Below are 23,765 nucleotides of genomic sequence, written 5' to 3'. Positions count from 1 at the left end.
GTTCTGCAGGAACAGTAGGAGCAGCTAGGTTCAAACAGGCATGACACCCTTCTGCTCTGCTGCAGCCGCCCACAGGAAGGCTGCATGCATCATGAAGGGGATCGGGGGAAAAGCCCTCGGGAGCCTCATCCCTGGAAGAGTCTAAACCATTGGAGAGCTAATGTTGGGGAGCGGGGCTGGTGTGGTGTTAAGTCATCGGCCACTGCATAGCAGCCTTGGGTCCATTGTGGTTCATTTGGGACCACATCTCGCTGTCAGGGGATCTTCTTAAAGTCTGTATTTTGGTGGTGGCGCTTTCTGAGGTATGCAGGCTGAGGAGTGGTCAGATCTCTGTAGGTGGATACACCTACTTTTGCTTTGGTCACCCTGATGGCTGCCATACTCAGGGAGTAGCTGTTGCTGTGGTGGATTGGCTCCTCTTGATGGTGTCGGATGTCATTTCTTTTAAGCGTATTACGAGGCTGAGCTAAGGCACTCCTTGGGTGTCTTGTCTGTTGTCTCAGTGTATAGTGTTGACCGCGATATCGCATTGAGGGAGACCTCTTACTCACAGCTTCGCTTGGTGGTTGATGGGTGCCCACAAAGTGTGCTCCTCTGGTCATGGGTGACTTCAGTCCGACCACTGGCACTGACAGGGTTGACTATGAGGACTATGTTGGTCCCCATCGAACGGGGGAACCAGGGTGAGATTGACTCCATGTTCCTCGAGTTTGTGAAAGGGGCTGTGGGCCGCTGGATTCTGGTTCCAATGCCCTGAACCGCATCGTTGGACTTGGTACTCCAAAGTTGGTGGTACGGCAAAAGAGATAGATCACATCCTTGTGGGCAGATGCTGGAGGCCCCTGCAGAAGTGCAGGGTCTACAGAAAAGCCCAGTTTGTGAATTCTACAACAGACTTGATGCTATTTGACTATTTACCTATTTGGCGTTTTCTCATTCGCTGACATGTTTTTGTATTTGCTGCTGTGTTTTCATATTTACTGCTGTGTTTTAGTATTTGCTGGTATGCTCTCATATTTGCTGGCATGTTTTCATATTTGCTGGTGTGTTTTAGTATTTGCTGGTACAGTATACTCTCATATTTGCTGGCATGCTCTCATATTTCCTGGCATGTTTTCATATTTGCTGGTGTGTTTTAGTATTAGCTGGTACAGTATACTCTCATATTTGCTGGCATGTTTTCATATTTGCTGGTATGCTCTCATATTTGCTGGCATGTTTTCATATTTGCTGGTGTGTTTTAGTATTTGTTGGTACAGTATACTCTCATATTTGCTGGCATGTTTTCATATTTGCTGGCATGTTTTCATATTTGCTGGTATGCTCTCATATTTGCTGGCATGTTTTCATATTTGCTGGTGTGTTTTAGTATTTGCTGGTACAGTATACTCTCATATTTGCTGGCATGCTCTCATATTTGCTGGTGTGTTTTGCCCTTCAGGACTTCTGTAACCCAGGTGCTTTATCATATGGCATCTCATACATCTGGCAAGTTTTTAGAAACAGAGTTTAATGCTCCTATATATAATATTGTAACTATGAGATCTACATATTCCACTAGAGGCCTGTGTTAATGTGCTTCCCGTGGCCTGGTGCTGTTTATCCCTGTGTAGAAGGTCAGCGAGGTGAAGCACACGTCTTGTAGGGCTTTGGGGAATAGGTGAACCCAAGCACTCCTTCTATGTCAACCTCTTCTCCAGGAGGTGGAGAGAAGGTGAAGCGCTGGAGAAGGGAGGTGAAGAACAGGAAGAGCTCCATCCGAGCCAGCTGCTCCCCCAGACACACCCTTAGTCCTGGGGAAAGCGGGACGACAACATGAGACCATTAACTGGAAACAGTGGTTCTTTGGTTAGACTTAGGCCATGTTTGATTGTGAAGAAGTGCCTCTAGTTTGATAAGTGGAAAGGAAATGAGTTACCAGCTGAAAAAGGATAAAATGCCTCCCGTCTCCGAAACCGGCCCTGGGAATCCAGGAAATGTCCCGGGTTAAAGGTGTTCGGAGTCTCCCACTCGCTCTGATCATTCAGTACAGAGGTAAGGATCGCGGTTATACTCGTTCCCTACAGGGGGGAACAGCAACCGTCTGTCAGGAATGCACTCGTGCAAAGATCACACACCTTCTGTTCTGCCATTGGTGTAACATTTTCATGAAGCACATAGTCCATATGCAGGATTCATGGTTCATCATGACAGCTGCCTGTGTTGACATTTTACATGCAATTTCATGATCAGTTTTTGTTCAGTTTCTGTCTTACCTTTGGTATGAGGTACCCCCCCAGTGTGCTGTCTTTGCTGGTCATTTTGGGGAATCCCAGAGGCACGATGTCAGCTATCCTCTGCGTTTCGTGGATGACGGCGTCGGTGTACGGCATGTTGGGCCGGTCTGCCATGCAGGGCTGTCGCGCCTGTCCGATCACTCTGTCTATCTCAGCCTGGACTTTCTCTGTGCATAAGCAGAGCAGCGGTGATGCACCTTGCAGGCCACTTATGCATCAGAGGTGACTGAATACAGCAGGAAAAACTACAGCCCAGAGAAACTGAAATGTCGGCTTTTGAGCATAATACTCATTTTAAGTAAATATCTTATAATACTTTAAGTACTAATTATGTGGAAAATAATTGAGGCATTTGGAGTCAATGCAAATACAAGTCATTCTACTCCTTTTTAGGAGGCATGAGGAGTTTTTAAACAATTTTCCTAATTCACAAAATGAAAAATACAAATGCTACATTTCTCTAGCCTGGAAGACCAGTCATCAGTTGATCGCAAATTGGATAACATCACGGAAAAGCTCACGGCTTTGTAAAAATTATTGGATGGCGGAGACCAGCATGGACATTAGGTGAGCTGGAGATTACAGCTTCTCGCCCGGAAACCCAAACACCCCCATCCTATCAGGTTTTGCCTCCCCCCCCCTAATCAGCTCTCGCCTCGGCCAACGCCGCTGCTGAACTAACAACTCCCCCAGAAGAACCAGACAGTGAGACTCTCTTGCATTCCTCTCCCCCGATCCCAAGGACTGACCGCACCCTCCCCCCATCCCATGCCTTCGCCGCTTCATACCCCCAGCGTGAACAGGCGGGTCTGTGAACAGGCGGGTCTGTGAACAGGCGGGTCTGTGACCAGCGCCCTCGTGGCTGCAGGACCGGATGGCTGTCTGTCTGTGCTGGACTACCTCCACCTCCCCATCTCCCTCACCTGTTGCAAGTTGTGTCATTTTATGTTGTAAGGCGTAGTGACCATGTGCTTATGTTGCTGAGGTGTTTTTTTTCGGTCCCTACAATGTCCTCCCCACTGGAGTACAGACTGGGGGCTGTTTTTTTATTCTCCTCCTCTCTCCTCATGTTATTCTGTTTCTTTTCTTCTCTCTGTTTGCCCCTGTCTTCCTGACCTGTCTACCCCCTACTGTGATGTTTGTGTATATGTATGTTCGGTTGATGGCCAGTTTTTTCTCTGGTACTTGTGACTAGTGACATGGTGCATTGCAACAGCAATAAAGGGTTTCGTCATCATCATCATCATCATCTGTATGTTCTAAAAATGAAGCCTGCTGACAGTGACAGTCAGCTGCTCTGAATCCCTGATGTCTGCTGTAAAAACCAATGTCCTGAAGGAGAACGTGTCATTTCCTGTGACCTACTCTGAATTTCTGGATACTTCATCATGAAGAGGAGACCCCAGCGCAGCGTGGTGGCAGCGGACTCAGTCCCCGCCTCGAACAGGTCCAGAGTGCAGATTAACAGAGTCTCGGTGTTGAACCCAGCTTCAGAATCAGCTGCCATCTTGGATGTGTAGCAGAGAGGAATGGGAACGGTGTGAGAATCTCAGTTTAACATCTCTACTGCTACCAAAGTCAGCTTCCATGCTTTATATATCCATTGTGCCACATCAGTTACTGCTGGGCAGGTGGTGACTGCTGCAGACAGTTCTTGAGGATTGTGCTGTTGGCTTTACCTTATCCATCTCACCAAAATAAGCATCGACAAAGTCACGTGGATCAGACGGGTCCCAGTCCTTCTTATGTTTGGCTATTTCTTCTTTCAGGAAGGTGGTTATTTGGTCATAGTTAGAGAATATTGTTTGGTGAGGTCCAGGTACATAGTCAAATAGCCTTGGCCAGAGGTTGTATAGCTGACAATTACAAGTGAAGTAGAGTTATTTGACATGGATGGACAGTTTTTGAGATCTTATATGCCAGTTTAATATAGAATTAAGCAACTGAGGATACCTCAGTTCACATTCACATTGAGGTATATGTCATTTATTAATCCAGCTGGCATATAAATGCAGTCAGTCTCAAAGCTGGGAATTGCTGCACGCACCTGAGCGCGGGTACTGCCCGCCAAATAAACACACTCGTTATCCAAGCGTAGAAGATTCTGGAACTTGGCATCACTGTAGTCGTATCGATGCCCAAAAACCAGAGTCCATATCACATTGGAGATGGCATTGTATATAATCACCATTGGGTTAAAATATCCACCTTAAAAGTTAAAAAGAACAAAACACACATATACATAACGTAAAACTATGGAAAGAACAGAAAAAATTAGCATACAGTATATGAAAACAATTAGCAAGAACATATTGCATTTATTGATGGTACTGTACACATTATATGTCTGAGGTTATTTGTCACTTCAACTGTGGACAGAGACACAGTCAATCAGTTACCACAGATGGGGTTCTGACCACTGAAGGGAACCACAATACGGACATGCTATAAGGTAGCTATATGCTAACCCGGCTAGATCTCTCCTCACCACTCTGTGAAGTTTGTATGTTCTTTGTGTGTTCACAAGACATCCAGGTCCCCGCAGATTTGCAAATTGCCCTGTGTGTGTGTGTGTGTGTGGAATAGCTTTATATTGCATGGTGGGCACCAAATGTTCCTCACAATGTAATAAAAACAAGTTTTTTATGTTGTGGGGACCATTTTTCAGGTCCCCACAAAGATCTGTGAATGCAATCAAAAAAGAAAAATGCCAAAAGTCTCATATTTTGTTTGGTCACTTATGGTTACAGTTAGGGCTGGGTGGCTGGGGGGGGGGGGGTTTAAGGTCATCATGTTGGGATTAGAGTTTTCCTCATAGAAATGAATGGAGAGTCCCCACAAAGATATACTTACAAACCTCTCTACCTCTGTGTGTGTGTGTGTGTGTGTGCGTGTGTGTGTGTGTGTGTGTGTGTGCGCACGCCCTGTGATGGATCAGCATCCCATGCCAGTGCTGGTGAAGTTCCAGACTCACTGTTACCCAGCATTAGTACTGGATGTATGGATAGATGTATGGATGGACAGATAGAAATATAGATAGACAGACAGATAGATGGATGGATGGCCGGATTTCTGTAATCACCCTGCTCGTCCTCCATGGCCTGACAGAGGAACATACACTCCTGCTGGGTGAACTGCTCCATCGTCTTCTTTCCTTCCCCAAAGTTCTTAAAGTGGGCTCCAGCAAACCTCCTGTGCTTCTTCCACATGTATCCATTGCTTAAAACCAAGCCTTTAGCAGGAGTAAAACACAGGAAAGTACAACTTAATTATATGCAAATTAGCACCTTTTAAAAGCGTAAAATAAGGATGGTAATTGGATATTATTTTTGCACAATTGCATCTTATTCCATTTGCCATTATACACCTGCACACTGGATATTCATCATTATTGTTTAATGTTAATTGTTTAATGTTCTGTCTCTTCATACTTAGGTCCCCTGATTCACAGTTTTGTAGCTCAGTAACCAGGCATCTCACTGCACATTGTACTGAGTATAACTGTATGTGACTCTGCGTAAGAGGTATCTGAGTTACTAGTGGCATGGATACCCTGGCAGATTCAGAGGGCCCACCACTTGACAGGGGCCCAAATGTATGTTAAAGTATACTTTTTTTTGGAGGGGGAGGGGTTGGGGACATTTCATAAAAATTTTGCCAGAATTTCTATGTTTGCCCCTGTGAGGTATATGAATATTATGTGAAAGTCAGTTATGAACATGCATGCATACATTATTATTATACATATACTTGAACACTATGACATTCTGATTCCACAAATACTTACCAATTCCTTTAAAAACTTTATTAAAAAGAGGGATATCTGGACGATCGACGAGGTTTTCCCCCTGAGTGACCAGTGCTTCCTTTACCATTTTATATCCAGCTACAAACACCATTTTTTCGCTGCCTTTCCTCAGACTGAAAACATTGCCGTATTTTCCAGCAAGCTGAAACAATAGGACAAATAAAAACATTACATACATGGAAACCATGAGCTTTTGCGTTTGAAGAAGCGAAACGACCATTTATTGTAGAGTAAACTCCAGTCCTAAAAAAATATTCACATACTGTACAGGATGCCATTGAGATAGGTTTAAGTGTAAGATGCTATCTGCTGTTTTTGCGAGGTGTTTTGGGGTGGGGATGCTGTAAAGCGCTTTGAAACAATTTAATGTGGTGAAAAGGCGCAAAACAAATAAAACTGAACTGAATTGAATTTCCCCTAATAATATGTAGCCTGAACTAGAGCAGTTAGTGTAATCATTTATTCAGCATAAAAGTGAATTGGTACAACATTCACTCCAAGACCTTTGAGTTGTTTAGGATACAGAATATACCACTAGCACGAGCACTACAGATATTTAGATACACCATATAAAGCAGATTTTTACCTTCAACATTGTTTTTGGTTCCAGATCCGTAAATATATTTCCCAAAAAGGGCAGGGACCAAGGTCCTGGCGGATAATTTGCCGGATTCCTGTTCTTCAGGATATCAGCCATCAACAGGAAGACAAAGACGAAGAGCAGAATGCTCCGGTAATCCAGACAGTCCAAGACTGCTTGAAGAATCATGGTTGGAAGTGTCCGAGGACGGGTGTGGAGGGAGAGTCTGGAGCTGCAGGACCCTCAAAGACAGCGTGTGCAGTAAATGCTTCCCTGTTAATGATCACAGTCCTGTTATGCAAGAGTTACAAGCAGGGTAGGGGGATACCACTGGTTCCTCCTGCTTAATAGTAGCTATCTAAACTGATATGTTTTGCAGACTTGGGCTGTTAGCTCACCAAGCACAGGCTGCTAGGCGACTCTTAGCGTTACCCTCTTCTGCTCCCCATCAGAACAGCAAGTTGCTTGGAGACCTGTTTATTTTTCCAAGCACTTTAGTTTCTCTGCTGTGCAACCCCCCCCCCCCCCCCCCCCCCACCCGGGTGCCTCCCTTCCATACGGCCTGAAAACAGGATTCCTGTGACAATTACGTATTATTAGTGGAAATACCTCTCAAAAAGCATCTTACTTCTCCCCCCAGTACCAGAGGGTAGGTTTGTCACTTTTTTCAAAAATCAAATTCGAACGAATTTCAAATGCCACTCAACTCGTTCAGATATGCTGAAATACGTGTACCCATTTGCTGCAATTTAGCCAATCACAGCAAATGGATCAGCGTCAGTGCCGCTAAATCGTAACGTCAGCATTTTCTACATGATATATGCTAGACGAGGTTTAAGGACAATACTTGTGCAATAATATGCTATCACTAAGCAGCCACAGTACCTCATATATATATATATATATATATATATATATATATATATATAGTAACCAGCATATTTGCACTATGCATCTTTGCACTATGACCCTCTGGCTTATGTCTGTTCTGTACGTATTGTACCTAATTGTTTGTTTTTCTTCTAGTCCTGTTTTTTTGCGGTATGTCTGTTCTGTTTTTACTGAGAGTGACACAAAACCGCAGACAAATCCCTTGTATGCGTGAACATACTTGGCCAATAAAGCAGATTCTGATGCTGATTCTGCAGCCCATTTAGAGACGGCGGTTCACCTGACTGCATGCTTTTGGAATGTAGGAGGAAAGCGGCTCAAATTTAAGGGCCTGCAATCGCCACACACTGAACTGGGGCAGGAATCAAGCCCCCAACCCTGGAGGTGTGAGGCTTCAGTGCCGCCAACCTTCTGCATATGAGATTCAAGTGATATAATTGATGTTGAATATATCTCTGCACTTTTTACCAATGAAATGACGGCAGTGATTCACTCCTCTGACATACTGTGCTGTTGGTGGCATATTAACAGAAATCAAACATGCTGATGTCTCAAGGTCACACCACCAATCAACAGTATCAAGGTTCATATACCTGTACATGTTGATATAAACACCTATATGTTTAACATCCAGGTTGCTGGGATCTCTTTAAACATTCTTTAAACACATACTTTTTTTTATATTTTCTGTATAGTCTTCATATGTTTTTTCTTTCTGTTTATTTTCTTTACTCGAATATTATCCAGCAGTTGAATGATAAACGCTTATATAACCCATGATGAGGACTTCTGACCCATTAGGACTAAAGTTCTCCACCATCAAAGGTGAACTATTAACATCTCATGACCCACTGGAATCAAATACATTTGCCGCTTGACTGTTTTATGAGCATTCAATGGTGAGTCTTTCTGAAACTTTGATTCATGATAAAAATTTGCATTATAATGTGCGACTGAGATAGAACACAATAATGTCACATTCTTAAAAACATTTAAAATGGTTTAATATGCTTAAGAAATTTAATTCTGTTAAAATTTACGGTGTGCAAAATTCTCCAATCTTACTATGTGGGATTTTAATGTTCTGCACATGTAACAAAAAAAAAAACGTCATATCTGGGACGTAAAGACCAAAGTTTCACAAACCTTAAAATGTATTAGTCCTGCCTAACAGGCATATATACAGGTGAGAACAAGCTTAGGGGTCACAGTGAAGTGCTTCTATCCTGCAGAAGCACACAAAGCAACCTTTGTATTCTTAGGTCACTTAGCTTAGACAATCATAAAAGTGATGCATAATTTAAAATCACTTATCACTTGAAATCACTTAAAATCAGTTATCCTGAGTAGGGTCAGCTTTTTAAATTGGACAGTGAATGTTTTGTTTTTGATGTTTAAGCAGAATGCTTTACAGAATGCTTGTTTAAGTGTTTCTAAAGCAGCCTGTAAAAACCTCCTGTCGTATAGCGTATAGTAATACTATAGAGTGTGGTAGCGTATAGTAATACTATAGAGTGTGGTAGCGTATAGTAATACTATAGAGTGTGGTAGCGTATAGTAATACTATAGAGTGTGGCGCTGGGCAGGCCGAGGCGTCGGGATGGCAGCAGAGAAACACGATTGACACAAAGTTGCTCTTTTAATGCTGTCCCTAAGCGGACCACACTCAAACAACAACAGACGGAGACACAGAATGGCAGAGAAACATGGTTAGGGTACGCTAAGGACAGCAAGGCTCACACACGGCGGCTAACTACACATCACTACAGCACACAAATACAACAGGGCAGGGTACACGCCAACTCGGGGGCACAGACGTTTACGCTATAATTACACACAGCTACTTAGAACGGGACACATACAAGGCCTGTATACACGCACTCACAGCATGTTCAGTGCACTTACTGGGCTCCACTTCTTGGAGCCATCTTTACTTATAGAGCACATCCTACCTCCTGCTAATGAACAAATTGGTTTTATTTGACTAGCACACAAATGTAATAGGTATTGTCACTGATGAGGGGGTGTATTAATGTGCTTCCCATAGCCTGCTGCTGTTTATCCCTGTGTAGAAGGTCAGCGGAGTGTAGCACACGTCTTGTAGGGCTTTGGGAAGTAGGTGAACCCAAGCACTCCTTCTATGTCAACAACTTCTCCAGGTGGTGGAGAGAAGGTGAAGCGCTGGAGAAGGGAGGTGAAGAACAGGAAGAGCTCCATCTGAGCCAGCTGCTCCCCCAGACACGCCCTTAGTCCTGGGGAAAGTGTGACGACCACCCAAGAGGCCCGTTAAATAGAGTTAGGGGTCCTTTTGAGTTAAGTCATGTTTGCCTGAAAAAAGAGCCTCTAAAGTGAAAAGGAAATGAGTTACCAGCCGAAAAAGGACAGAACGCCTCCCGTCTCCGAAACCGGCCCTGGGAATCCAGGAAATGCTCCGGGTTAAAGGTGTTTGGAGTCTCCCACTCGCTCTCATCATTCAGTACAGAGGTAAGGATCGCGGTTATACTCGTTCCCTACAGGGGGGAACAGCAACCGTCTGTCAGGAATGCACTCGTGCAAAGATCACACACCTTCTGTTCTGCCATTGGTGTAACATTTTCATGAAGCACATAGTCCATATGCAGGATTCATGGTTCATTTGACATGCAATTTCATGAATTAAATGCAGTTTTTTTGTTCAGTTTCTGTCTTACCTTTGGTATGAGGTACCCCCCCAGTGTGCTGTCTTTGCTGGTCGTTTTGGGGAATCCCAGAGGCAAGATGTCAGCCATCCTCTGCATCTCGTGGATGACAGCGTCGGTGTACGGCATGTTGGGCCGGTCTGCCATGCAGGGCTGTCGCGCCTGTCCGATCACTCTGTCTATCTCAGCCTGGACTTTCTCTGTGCATAAGCAGAGCAGCGGTGATGCACCTTACAGATCACTGATGCATCAGAGGTGACTGAATACAGCAGGAAAAAATTTTAAGTACATATTTTATATAAGTACTAATTATGTGGAAATCATGTTTTCTCCTTTATTTCTGATAGGTATGAGAATATGAGTTATGTGGATATCAGATCAGTACCGAGCTCTTAAACTGTTTTCCTAATTCACAAAATAAAAATGTCAGATGTGTCTTGCCTAGAAGACCGGGAACCTGTATGTTCTAAAATGAAAGACTGCTGAAAATCTTACTGCTCTGAATCCCTGATGTCTGCTGTAAAATCCAATGTCCTGAAGGAAAACGTGTCATTTCCTGTGACCTACCCTGAATTTCTGGATACTTCATCATGAAGAGGAGACCCCAGCGCAGCGTGGTGGCAGAAGACTCTGTTCCCGCCTCGAACAGGTCCAGAATGGAAATTACCAGAGACTCCATGGTGAACCCAGCTTCAGAATCAGCTGCCATCTTGGATGTGTAGCAGAGAGGAATGGGAATGGTGTGAGAATCTCAGTTTAACATCTCTACTGCTACCAAAGTCAGCTTCCATGCTTTATATATCCATTGTGCCACATCAGTTACTGCTGGGCAGGTGGTGGCTGCTGCAGACAGTTCTTGAGGATTGTGCTGTTGGCTTTACCTTATCCATCTCACCAAAATAAGCATCGACAAAGTCACGTGGATCAGACGGGTCCCAGTCCTTCTTATGTTTGGCTATTTCTTCTTTCACGAAGGTGATTATTTGGTCATAGTTAGAGAATATTGTTTGGTGAGGTCCAGGTACATAGTCAAATAGCCTTGGCCAGAGGTTATATAGCTGACAATTACAAGCAGAGTAGAATTACTTGACATGAACAGATGGTTTTTTGAGATCTTATATGCCAGTTTAATATAGAATTAAGCAACTGAGTATACGTTGAAGCAGTTGGTGAATGCATTCCATTTATTAGTTCAACTAGCTAAAAAATGCCATCAGTCTCAAAGCTGGGAATTGTTGCACGTACCTGAGCACGAGCTGTGCTGAACAAGTAAATACACTCATTATCCAAGCGCAGAATATCCTGGAACTTGGCATCACTGTAGTCGTATCGATGCCCAAAAACCAGAGTGCATATCACATTGGAGATGGCGTTGTGTATGACCACCATTGGGTTAAAGTATCCGCCTTAAAAGTCATTTAGGACAAAACACACACATGCATAACTTAAATCATGCAACTATGGAAAGAACAGAGAAAAAATTAGCATACAGTATATGAAAACAATTAGCAAGAATATATAATTGATGGAACACATTTTTGTGTTATTCAGCACTTCAAGCGTGGACAGAAGGACAGTCAGTTTTGTATTGAAGGGAGTGGAGGACCAGGGTCACACTTAAACACTGACCACAATGTCCCCTAACTTTGGTAAAGCCTGAAACTCCCTTATTTTTGGGGACATTTTTCAGGTCCCCATTTGACCCCAATTAATGGGTATCAGTCGATGCAACCAAACGAGCAAAAAAGCTAAAAGGCTTGTTTTTTGTTTGGTTACTTATGGTTAAGGTTAGTGCTGGGTGGGGGCTCAGGTTGCCATGAGTTTTTCTCATAGAAATGAGAGTCACCACAGAGATATAATTACAAAGCTGTGTCTGTGTGTGTGTGTGTGTGTGTGTGTGTGTGCACACGCCCTGTGATGGATCAGTATCCCATGCCAGCGTTGGTGAAGTTCCAAACGCACTGTGACCTTGCATTAGTAATGGATGGATTGATGGATGGATGGATGTATGGATGGACAGACAGATATATAAATAGACAGACAGATAGATGGATGTATGGATGGACAGACAGATATATAAATAGACAGACAGATAGATGGATGTATGGATGGGCAGAGAGATATATAGATAGACAGACAGATAGATGGATGTATGGATGGGCAGACAGATATATAGATAGACAGACAGATAGATGGATGTATGGATGGGCAGACAGATATATAGATAGACAGACAGATAGATGGATGGATGTATGGATGGGCAGACAGATATATAGATAGACAGACAGATAGATGGATGGATGGCCGGATTTCTGTAATCACCCTGCTCGTCCTCCATGGCCTGACAGAGGAACATACACTCCTGCTGGGTGAACTGCTCCATCGTCTTCTTTCCTTCCCCAAAGTTCTTAAGGTGGGTTCCAGCAAACCTCCTGTGCTTCTTCCACATGTGTCCGTTGCTACTAATCAAGCCTTCAGCAGGAATAAAACACAGAGAAAGACAACAGAAGTTAATATGCAAATAAACCACCCGTTTAAAGAGTAAAATAAGGATGGTAATTGATATTATTTTATTGCTTCTTACTCCGTATGTCATTATGTACAACGTATGATAATTTCATTAGCACCAAAGAAGCTGAAACTGATTAATAACACACTCAGCTACTTAACTGACCAGATCAATATCCCATTAGTTTAATTGACTTGCGCAGATGCTGCACTCTGATTAAAAGGTGTTCCTTTAATTTTTTTGAGCAGTGTACATACATGCCGAGATTATCATTACGCACATATTTGCACAGTATGACATTCTGATTCCACAAATACTTACCGATTCCTTTAAAAACTTTATTGAAAAGCGGGATATCTGGACGATCTACAACATTTTGTCCCTGAGTCACCAGCGCTTCTTTCATCATTTTATATCCAGTTACAAAGACCATTTTTTCACTGCCTTTCCTCAGACTGAAAACATTGCCGTATTTTTCAGCAAGCTGAAACAATAAATATATATCAGCTTTTTGGTTTGAAGAAGTGAAGAGACCATTTACTTTATATAAATAAAAAACTCACAAACAGGCTGCCAATGAGATGGGTTTAAAGTGTAAAGCCATCTGCTGTTTTTTTCTGTTATTGTTTTTCCCCCAATAACATGTGGCCATGAACCAAAGTAGACGATGTAATAATTTACTCAGCGTAAAAGTGAATTGGTATAAAATGGGATACACTCAAAGAACTGTGAGTGGTCCAGGTTCCAGCATATACTTGTCAGTGTCGGTGCCCAAGCCAACCTTGTCCCATGTGTCTTGTCCCCATGTGGCCAGCAGGTGTCGCTGGCCATCCTTTTTCCCACCTCCCTATCTGGTAGCCCCTCTGTCCCTAGTGTGTTTCCCTGCTCCCTGATATGCCATGCTGAACCCCTGCTGTCATGACATTCATGTAAATTTTTTCCTCAATGTTTGGTATTGATTTCAATGTCTTTGCTTTGGTCCCTGTTTTTGGTCTAACCTTGTGCCTTGTTTAATTATGTTCTGCTTGTATTTAGTTCCTAGTCACCCCTAGTGTTGTTGCCCTTCAGTGTTTGTTAACGTTTCCTAGTTCCAGTGCTTATCAAATGTAATTTACTCCACCTGTTGCTTCTCGTCTCATGCCTTTGCTTATTGGTTGGTTTTGGTTACGCTCCACACCAGCCCCCCTTTTGTCAATTTTACCTACGAAGACACACCTGCCCTCATTCTGTTCCTTAGTCTATCATTGTAGTTCTGGTGTTTGTAGCTGTGTTCTTCTCTGTGCTCCTACTTTTCCGTGTTTTTGTTGTTCCTGGAATTGCTCCCAGTCTAGTTGTAGTTACAGGGTTTGTTGTCTTTGTAATTAATTAAATTAGTTTGTAGTATTTCCTGTTTTGGTTTGACCTCCTGTGGTTCATTTATTTTCTGTTTGAGTTCTGTACTGTTTGTGAATAACCCCCTTTTGTTGGAGCCACTTCATAGATCATCCTTCCTTTTACCATGTCCTGCCATAATAATACTACTACCATGTACACTATAGATATTTAGATGTGTGATTTAATGCAGATTTTTACCTTCATCATTGTCTTTGGTTCAAGATCCGTAAATATATTTCCAAAAAAGGGCAGGGACCAAGGTCCTGGTGGATAATTTGGTGGATTCCTGTTCTTCAGGATATCAGCCATCAACAGGAAGACGAAGACGAAGAGCAGAATGCTCCAGAAATCCAGACAGTCCAAGACTGCTTGAAGAATCATGGTTGGAAAGCTCCAAGGATGGGTGTGGAGGGAGACTCTGGAGCGGCAGGACCCTTGAAAACACCGTATGGAGAGAAAACGTCCTTGTTAATGATCAAATTTCTCTTACGCAAGAGTCACATGGACATATCAATCACCACTGGGTCTTTCTGTCTAATAGTAACTATTTAACCTACTGCGTTTTGTAAGACCTGTGCTGTTAGCTCACCAACCACCGGCTGCTAGGCGACTCTTAGCTCTGCCCTCATTTATTCCCCATCAAAACAACTAATTCCTTGGGGACTTGTGTTTTTTTTCTAGCAGTGTGGTTTAATCGGTGCACTCTACTGCTGCACTCCCTCATCTGCCTCTGTTTTATACGGCTTGAAACTACTACAGGGTCACAGTAAGATTGGAGCCTCTCCCACAAGCCAGGAGACGCGTTGGATGGGATGCAAGTCCATCACAGAGCACATACACACTATGGCCAATTTAGAGATGCCAGTTCATCTAACTGCATGCTTCTGGACTGTAGGAGGAAAGCTGCTAAAATTTAAGGGCCTGCAATCACCATACACTGAACTGGGGCAGGAATCAAGCTCTGGAGGTGTATGAGACTCCAATTCCACTAGCTTTGCGCTCTGCTGAGTCAGTTGATTCCTTTAAAATACATCTTAAGACTTTCTTGTTTAAGAAGGCCTTTGAATAGAGCTGAGTTAATGCTGTTTGGACTTTATTCTCTAATATATTTTTCAATTGTTTCTATTACTCATGTTTCATATTGCGCTTGGTTTGCTTATTTTTATTGTTACATTTTTTTGTACAGCACTTTGTGACGTGTCTATGAAAAGTGCTTTATAAATAACGTTTACTTACTTACCAAGCGCAATATGAGATGATGTTCTATATATCTCTGCACTTTTTACCACAGAAATAATGTGTGTGTCTTTCACTACTCTGACATACTGTGCTGTTGGTGGCATATTAACAGAAATCAAACATGCTGATGCCTCAGGGTCACACCACCTGTGGACAGTGTCCATGTTGATATAAACACCTAAGCCAGGGGTGGGCAATCTTATCCATAGAGGGTCAGTGTGTATGCAGGTTTCTGGGGTCACCTGTAGGTCAGCTGGTCAAACCTACAGCCAATCAGTCCTCTAATTAGTGATCTAATTAGGGAGTTACAGTGAAAACCTGCATACACACCAGCCCTTTGTGGATAAGACTGGCCACCCCTGACCTAAGCAGTCTCTGCCTATAGCATCAACATCCAGCTTGCTAGCAGATATCTAAAACATACTTAAACATACTTAATATTATGTATAGTTCTACCTTTTCTTTCTGTTTTTTATTTACTTGAATATCAGTAGAATGATAAACGCTTATATAACCCATGATGAGGACTTCTGACCCATTAAGACTAAAGTTCTCCACCATCAAAGGTGAACTATTAACATCTAATAACCTGCTGGAATCAAATATATTTGCTGCTTGACTGTTTTTTGAACTTTCAATGGTGAGTCTTTCTGAAATTTTAATTCATGATAAAAATTAGTATTATAATGTGCCAGTGAGATAGAATACAATCATGTCACATTCTTAGAAACATTTAAAAGGGTTTAATATGCTTAAGAAATTTAATTCTATTAAAATCTATAGTGTGCAATGTGGGATCTTTTATGTTTTACATACAAAAACAAAAAAGAAACCATATACGGGAAGTAAAGACCAAAGTTTCACAAATCTTAAATTGTATTAGTTATAAAAATATAAATGATTATTCAGATGCAGAACTGCAAAGAATGCTGTTTAAAGTCATTAACATGTAGGTGTACAGTTCGTGGCTATAACCTTCATTATGACCATTTTTACAGACAATTGTTGAATGAAAAGGCGAGAGTGGGATTTGATGTTTAGATGTTATGCAGCTTGTGATAAACTTCTTTGATATAGTGTGTAATAATACTAAATGATTTTATATATAGGGCATATCATACATCCCAAAGATGAACAAATAGTTTTAGTTGACTGGCATACAGACAAATTTAATAGCTATTGTCATTAATTACATCTTAAAAGTTTTTTGGAGGATCTACGGAGGGGTGTGTTAATGTGCCTGTAGCCTGGTGCTGTTTATCCATGTGTAGAAGCTCAACGGGGCGTAGCACACATCTTGTAGGGCTTTGGGAAATAGGTGAACCCAAGCAATGGATCTATGTCAACTTCTTCTCCAGGCGGTGGAGAGATGGTGAAGCGCTGGAGAAGGAAGGTGAAGAACAGGAAGAGCTCCATCCGAGCCAGCTGCTCCCCCAGACACGCCCTTAGTCCTGGGGAAAGCGGGACGACAACATGAGACCATTAACTGGAAACAGTGGTTCTTTGGTTAGACTTAGGCCATGTTTGATTGTGAAGAAGTGCCTCTAGTTTGATAAGTGGAAAGGAAATGAGTTACCAGCTGAAAAAGGATAAAATGCCTCCCGTCTCCGAAACCGGCCCTGGGAATCCAGGAAATGTCCCGGGTTAAAGGTGTTTGGAGTCTCCCACTCGCTCTGATCATTCAGTACAGAGGTAAGGATCGCGGTTATACTCGTTCCCTACAGGGGGGAACAGCAACCGTCTGTCAGGAATGAACTCGTGCAAAGATCACACACCTTCTGTTCTGCCATTGGTGTAACATTTTCATGAAGCACATAGTCCATATGCAGGATTCATGGTTCATCATGACAGCTGCCTGTGGTGACATTTTACATGCAATTTCATGATCAGTTTTTGTTCAGTTTCTGTCTTACCTTTGGTATGAAGTACCCCCCCAGTGTGCTGTCTTTGCTGGTCATTTTGGGGAATCCCAGAGGCAAGATGTCAGCCATCCTCTGCGTCTCGTGGATGACGGCGTCGGTGTACGGCATGTTGGCCTGGTCTGCCATGCAGGGCTGTCGCGCCTGTCCGATCACTCTGTCTATCTCAGCCTGGACTTTCTCTGTGCATAAGCAGAGCAGCGGTGATGCACCTTGCAGGCCACTTATGCATCAGAGGTGACTGAATACAGCAGGAAAAACTACAGCCCAGAGAAACTGAAATGTCGGCTTTTGAGCATAATACTCATTTTAAGTAACATATCTTATAATACTTTAGCATTTTTTTCCTGCAATACAAGATCACAGATGGCAACTTTAGGTTTAAAATGTTGTTAAACAAAATCATCCGCGTGCCTTTTTAGCAGACAGTAAACCCAAAGATAACAGAGCCCCTGGATATATCTGTCATTTTACTCCTCTTTTGTGTTATATGCATAGTTATGTGGATATCAGATCAGCACTGCGTTGTTAATTCACAAAATGAAAAATAATGGATTTTTTTTTTTTTTTAGCCTGGAAGATTCCTCTGATCAGTTGCCCTTTACCTCTGACTTCTGGTGTAAAATCCAATGCTCTAAAAAACATGTCATTTCCTGTGACCTACTCTGAATTTCTGGATACTTCATCATGAAGACGAGGCACCAACGCAGCGTGGTGGCAGCAGACTCTGTTCCCGCCTCGAACAGGTCCAGAGTGCAGATTACCAGAGACTCCATGGTGAACCCAGCTTCAGAGTCATCTGCCATCTTGGATGTGTAGCAGAGAGGAATGGGAACGGTGTGAGAATCTCAGTTTAACATCTCTACTGCTACCAAAGTCAGCTTCCATGATTTATATATCCATTGTGCCACATCAGTTACTGTTGGGCAGGTGGTGGCTGCTGCAGACAGTTCTTGAGGATTGTGCTGTTGGCTTTACCTTATCCATCTCACCAAAATAAGCATCGATATAGTCACGTGGATCAGACGGGTCCCAGTCCTTCTTATGTTTGGCTATTTCTTCCTTCAGGACGGTGGTTATTTGGCCATAGTTAGAGAATATTGTTTGGTGAGGTCCAGGTACATAGTCAAATAGCCTTGGCCAGAGGTTATATAGCTGACAATGACAAGCAGAGTAGAATTACTTGACATGAACAGATGGTTTTTTGAGATCTTATATGCCAGTTTAATATAATAATATTAATATATTATTAAGCAGTTGAGTGTATTTTGAAGTAATTTCTGAATCCCATCCTATGTAGATATGCACCGATCGGCTATAATACTAAAACCACTGAGAGGTGAAGTGAATAACATTGACTGTCTCATTACAGTGGCACCTGTAATAGGCATTTGACCACTTAGTGCTTGAAGTTGACATGTTGGAAGCCAGAAAAATAAGCAAGCTTAGGGATCTGAACGACTTTGACAAGAGCCAAATTGTGATGGCTGCAGCTGACTGGGTCAGAGCATCTCCAAAACAGCTAGTCTTGTGGGGCGTTCCTAGTATGCGATGTTCAGGACCTACCCAAAATGGTTCAAGGAAGGCCAACCAGTGAACCAGTGATGACATTATGGGTGCCAAAGGCTTACTGGTGCATCTGGGGAGTAACGTTTAGCTCATCTGGCCTGATCCCATAGGAGAGCTACTGTAACAGCCTCCTTGACAATGGGCATGTGAGCATCAGAACTGGACCATGGAGCAATGGATAAAGGTGGCGTGACCTGATGAGTCACATTTTCTTTACCTCATGTGGAGGAGCAGATGCATGTGTATCATTTACCTGGGGAAGAGATGGGACCCGCATGCACTATAAGAAAAAGGCAAGCTGGTAGAGGCCATGTGATGATCCGGGCAATGTTCTGTTGGGAAATCTTGGGTCCTGGCATTCAAGTACATGTTACTTTGACATGTACAACCTACCTAAACATTCTTGCAGACCAGGTACACCCCTTCATGGTACCGGTATTCTCTGATGCCAATGGCCTCTTTCAGCAGGATAATACGCCCTGTCACACTGCAAAGATTGTTCAGGAGTAGTTTGAGGAACCTGTACAAGAGTTCAGTGTGTTGACTTGGCCTCCAAATTCCCCAGATTTCAATCCGATCGAGCATCTGTGGTATGTGCAGGACAAATAGTCCGATACATGGAGGCCGCACCTCGAAACCTACAGGACTCAAAAGTTCTGCTGCTAAAGTCTTAGTGTCAGATACCACAGGACACCTTCAGAGGTCTTCTGAAGTTCACGTCTCGAAGGGCTAGAACTGTTTGGGTAGCATGAGGGGGACCTACATAACATTAGGCAGGTGGTTTTAATATTATGGCTGATCGGTGTATGTCATTGATTAATCGAGCTGGCATACGAATGCAGTCAGTCTTAAAGTTGCACGCACCTGAGCGAGAGTGCTACCCGACAAATAAACACACTCGTTATTCAAACGTAGAAGATTCTGGAACTTGGCATCACTGTAGTCATAGCGATGCCCCAAAACGAGAGTACATATCACATTGGAGACAGCACTGTGGAGCATCACCATTGGATTAAAGTATCCGCCTCAAAAGTTAAGAAGAAAGAAAAAAACACGTAAAACATACAACTATGGGAATAACGGAGAAAAATTAACACAGTCTATGGAAATAATTACCAATAACCTATTGCAATAATTGATGGTGCACATATAATGTATGAGGCCATGTTATTTGCCACTTTGACTGAAAGCAGAGTGTTATGGTGTGGCATGATGGAAAGATGCAAAGGGGGTTTTTTGGATAAAAAGAAAAACAGAACTCCACAAGAAACCAGAAACAAAGGACCACAAGGGTTCAGAAACAAAGCAAGTAGACAACAAGAACTAAAACAGGGAGCAACACAGGAACAAACATAACAACCAACTGAGAAACAGAATAGGAGAGATAAGAAACCCTGCATCGGTGATGGATGTATGGCCGGATTTCTGTAATCACCCTGCTCGTCCTCCATGGCCTGACAGAGGAACATACACTCCTGCTGGATGGACCGCTCCATCATCTTCTTTCCTTCCCCAAAGTACTTAAAGTAGGTTCCCGCAAACCTCCTGTGCTTCTTCCACATGTATCCATTGCTGAAAATCAAGCCTTCAGCAAGAATAAAACAGAAAAGGACAACAACATAAGTTAATAATATACAAATACTGTATGGCATCTGTTTAAAAAGCAAAATAAGGATGACAAATGTCATTGTGGTGTCTGGAAAACTGAAGCATCGCAGTGGCAGCAAGTGGCAAGAAGGCTGGTTTTAAAGGAGAAAGGACATTTTTTTATTAAGCCTTACGTAAAGCAGGGTAAGTGCAGGGAGGTCAGATGCGAGACAATGAGGCGCCAGAACAGAGGGTCATTTACACAACGGCTTGTGGAGGCAGAGTGCAGCGAGAAAGAATAAGGCAGCAAACCCAGGTCAGGTGCAAACACATATCATTTTTATTTCTCCTGCCACCATTCTTCAGGGCATGTGCACCCTTAACTAACCTGTGTGCGTGATCATGGGTAAGGGAGCGTGTCAATTTTGCCTAAACATTAGTACCTTTTAGAGGCTAAAGACAAATGAGCATCAGACTGGGATCATACATGGCAAGTACACATAGGATAATCGGAAACACAAGTATTTACAATTACACAAATAAGGTATTATGTACACATTTTCCCAGCATCCTCCACGATGTTCCTGGGCTCCGCTTTCTGGAGCCAACTCCCTGGTGCTACAATATTTTAAGAAGTGAGGGTCACACGATGGTTAGTTGTTGAGTGATGTATGTGCATCTGAACTGTCCTGTCAGCTGCGTGTAAATATAGCAGCTATTTCACATTCCTGGTTTTGGTTAGTTGTGAGTTGACCATGAATGAATATTTTTAGAGCTTGCCAAAAGAAGCCAAAAACAAATCTGAAAAATCATTTAGATCACATAAAATCATATTATATTTAAATACCAGTAAAAGATATTTAGTGAAACTGCTCCCTATATCTTGAATAATGATTATGTACATGCATGCATACATTACTATTATACATGTACTTGAACACTATGACATTCGGATTCCACAAATACTTACCGATTCCTTTAAAAACTTTAGTAAAAAGTGGGACATCTGGACGGTCAACAACATTTTCCCCCTGAGTGACCAGCGCTTCCTTTGCCATTTTATATCCAGCTACAAACACCAGTTTTTCGCTGCCTTTCCTCAGACTGAAAACATTTCCATATTTTTCAGCAAGCTGAAACATTAGGGCAATAAAAACATTATATTACATGGAAACCATGTAAGGAATGGTCTGGAGGAGTGAAGAGACCATTTCTTCTGGAATAACTCCAATTTGAAGTGATAAAACATGCAAATACTTATACTGGATGTCATTGAGAAAGGTTTGAAGTTTAAGATACCTGCTGTTTTTGGGAGGATTTCTGTCTAATAATAAGTGGCCTGAGTCAAAGTGGACAGTTTAATCATTTATTCAGCATAAAAGTGAATTGGTACAACATTCACTCCAAGAACTTTGAGTTGTTTAGGATACAGAATATACTACTAACACGAGCACTACAGATATTTAGATACATGGGATAATGCAGATTTTTACCTTCAACATTGTTTTTGGTTCCAGATCCGTAAATATATTTCCCAAAAAGGGCAGGGACCAAGGTCCTGGCGGATAATTTGCCGGATTCCTGTTCTTCAGGATATCAGCCATCAACAGGAAGACCAAGACGAAGAGCAGAATGCTCCGGAAATCCAGACAGTCCAAGACTGCGTGAAGAATCATGGTTGTAAGTGTCCGAGGACGGGTGTGGAGGGAGAGTCTGGAGCTGCAGGACCCTCAAAGACAGCGTGTGCAGTAAATGCTTCCCTGTTGATGATCACAGTCCTGTTACGCAAGAGTTACAAGCAGGGTAGGGGGATACCACTGGTTCCTCCTGCTTAATAGTAGCTATCTAAACTGATATGTTTTGCAGACTTGGGCTGTTAGCTCACCAAGCACAGGCTGCTAGGCGACTCTTAGCGTTACCCTCTTCTGCTCCCCATCAGAACAGCAAGTTGCTTGGAGACCTGTTTATTTTTTCAAGCACTTTGGTTTCTGTGCTGATCTCAACTCCTGCACCCCCCCTCCCTCGCGTGCCTCCCTTTCATATGGCCTGAAAACAGGATCCCCTTGGAAATGAAACAAGGCCCTTTATCCCCAATGCCGGTTCCAGAGGGACCTTAAGTTTAGCCAGCTTCTCCACAAGCAGAGGTCCCTCACTAGTCACACATGTGCAGTTTGGACAAGCGATAAGATATGATCAGCCACCCCCGCAATAGTGACTCCTTCATTTAAAAACACGGATTATAATCAACTGTAAGAACTGAGCTGAACTTTCTCGGTGAACAAAGATAACATTTGTTTTAGGCTGAAAAATAAAGGTGAAAGTACACTGTCGTTTAGCGCTAATGTCCTACATCCAAAGCCATCTAGTTTAGTACATGGAATAACAGGTAGCTGGAAAATATAATAGATCCCGACAATGAGAATTTGGTGTGATTACAGATTTGTGTGAAGTGCAGCCAATCACACATACAGATGAAAGAGGCTTGAGCTTTCAGGGGGGAAACTTCAGACAGCGGAATTAGCGGGAAGGTGCTGCTTTACACTGAAATGGTGAAACCTGAAGAAGAGGGATAAGCAGCCAGGGCTGGAAGTCATTGAGTAGCAAGTGTGACATTTCAGAAGGTAAAAAGCTGATAAGGTCTGTGAAGAAAGCACATCCATCCATCCATCCATCAATTCCATGCTGGGATCTGTCTAAAACATATTTTAAATTTTAATTTAATATTCTGTGTAGTCCTCTAATATTTATTTTCTTTACTTGACTGTTATCCAGCAGTAGAATTATAAGCGCTTATATAACCCATGATGAGAACTTCTGACCCATTAGGACTAAAGTTCTCCACCATCAAAGGTGAACTATTAACATCTCATGACCCACTGATACGGCTGTTTATGACTCTTCAATGGTGAGTCTTTCTGAGTAACGGTCCTCGATAAACATTATGCATAATAATGTGGCTGTGAGATAGAATAAAATCATGTCACGTTCATATTAACATTTAAAAGGATTTCAGTCACTTAATTCCATTAAACACAGACAATGGGCAAAAGTCTCAAATGTTATTATGTGGGATCTTTTATGTCCTACGTAAATAAAAGAGTATCTGGGAAGTAAAGTCCAAAGTTACACAAAGCTTCAAATTTATTGGTCCTACCTTTCTGGGTGCAAGGATTAATCAGATGCACACCTACAAAGAATGCTGTATTAAATCTATAATCTTCATTTTGACAAATATTATTACTGACATTTTTTTGAAGGAAAACACAAGACTGGGATTTGATGTTACAACAGTGATACTTATTCATATCTGTGTTGCTCTCTACTGTAAAACAGTC

At 42.5% G+C, this 23,765-nt stretch overlaps 1 protein-coding gene across 11 annotated transcripts; it reads right to left on the bottom strand.

Moving 5' to 3' along the window:
- Positions 1–1,490: 1,490 nt before the first annotated feature.
- On the bottom strand, positions 1,491–23,623 carry LOC125709313 (cytochrome P450 2J2-like). 11 transcript variants are annotated; one of them, XM_048977618.1, is made up of 10 exons: positions 14,674–16,632; positions 14,315–14,550; positions 13,064–13,226; positions 12,556–12,705; positions 11,479–11,639; positions 11,115–11,291; positions 10,801–10,942; positions 10,246–10,433; positions 9,924–10,065; positions 9,176–9,807 (listed from the first exon to the last, which is right to left on the bottom strand). In XM_048977618.1, exons 2-10 carry the CDS (start codon positions 14,495–14,497, stop codon positions 9,632–9,634), a joined length of 1,482 nt encoding a protein of 493 aa, XP_048833575.1. In that variant the 5' UTR covers positions 14,498–14,550; positions 14,674–16,632; the 3' UTR covers positions 9,176–9,631. The 11 variants fall into 11 exon arrangements, with proteins under 11 accessions (XP_048833580.1, XP_048833573.1, XP_048833575.1 ...); XM_048977623.1 differs by lacking the exons at positions 9,176–9,807; positions 9,924–10,065; positions 10,246–10,433; ... (5 more) ...; positions 14,315–14,550; positions 14,674–16,632 and adding exons at positions 1,491–1,793; positions 1,919–2,060; positions 2,256–2,443; ... (4 more) ...; positions 6,064–6,226; positions 21,924–23,125; XM_048977616.1 differs by lacking the exons at positions 9,176–9,807; positions 9,924–10,065; positions 10,246–10,433; ... (5 more) ...; positions 14,315–14,550; positions 14,674–16,632 and adding exons at positions 1,491–1,793; positions 1,919–2,060; positions 2,256–2,443; ... (4 more) ...; positions 6,064–6,226; positions 6,671–7,152.
- Between the last annotated feature and the right edge of the window lie 142 nt (positions 23,624–23,765).

This window comes from Brienomyrus brachyistius, chromosome 15, assembly GCF_023856365.1.
Source record: "Brienomyrus brachyistius isolate T26 chromosome 15, BBRACH_0.4, whole genome shotgun sequence".
NCBI classification, from domain to species: Eukaryota; Metazoa; Chordata; class Actinopteri; order Osteoglossiformes; family Mormyridae; genus Brienomyrus; species Brienomyrus brachyistius.
This window is presented reverse-complemented; position numbering and strand designations above follow the sequence as displayed.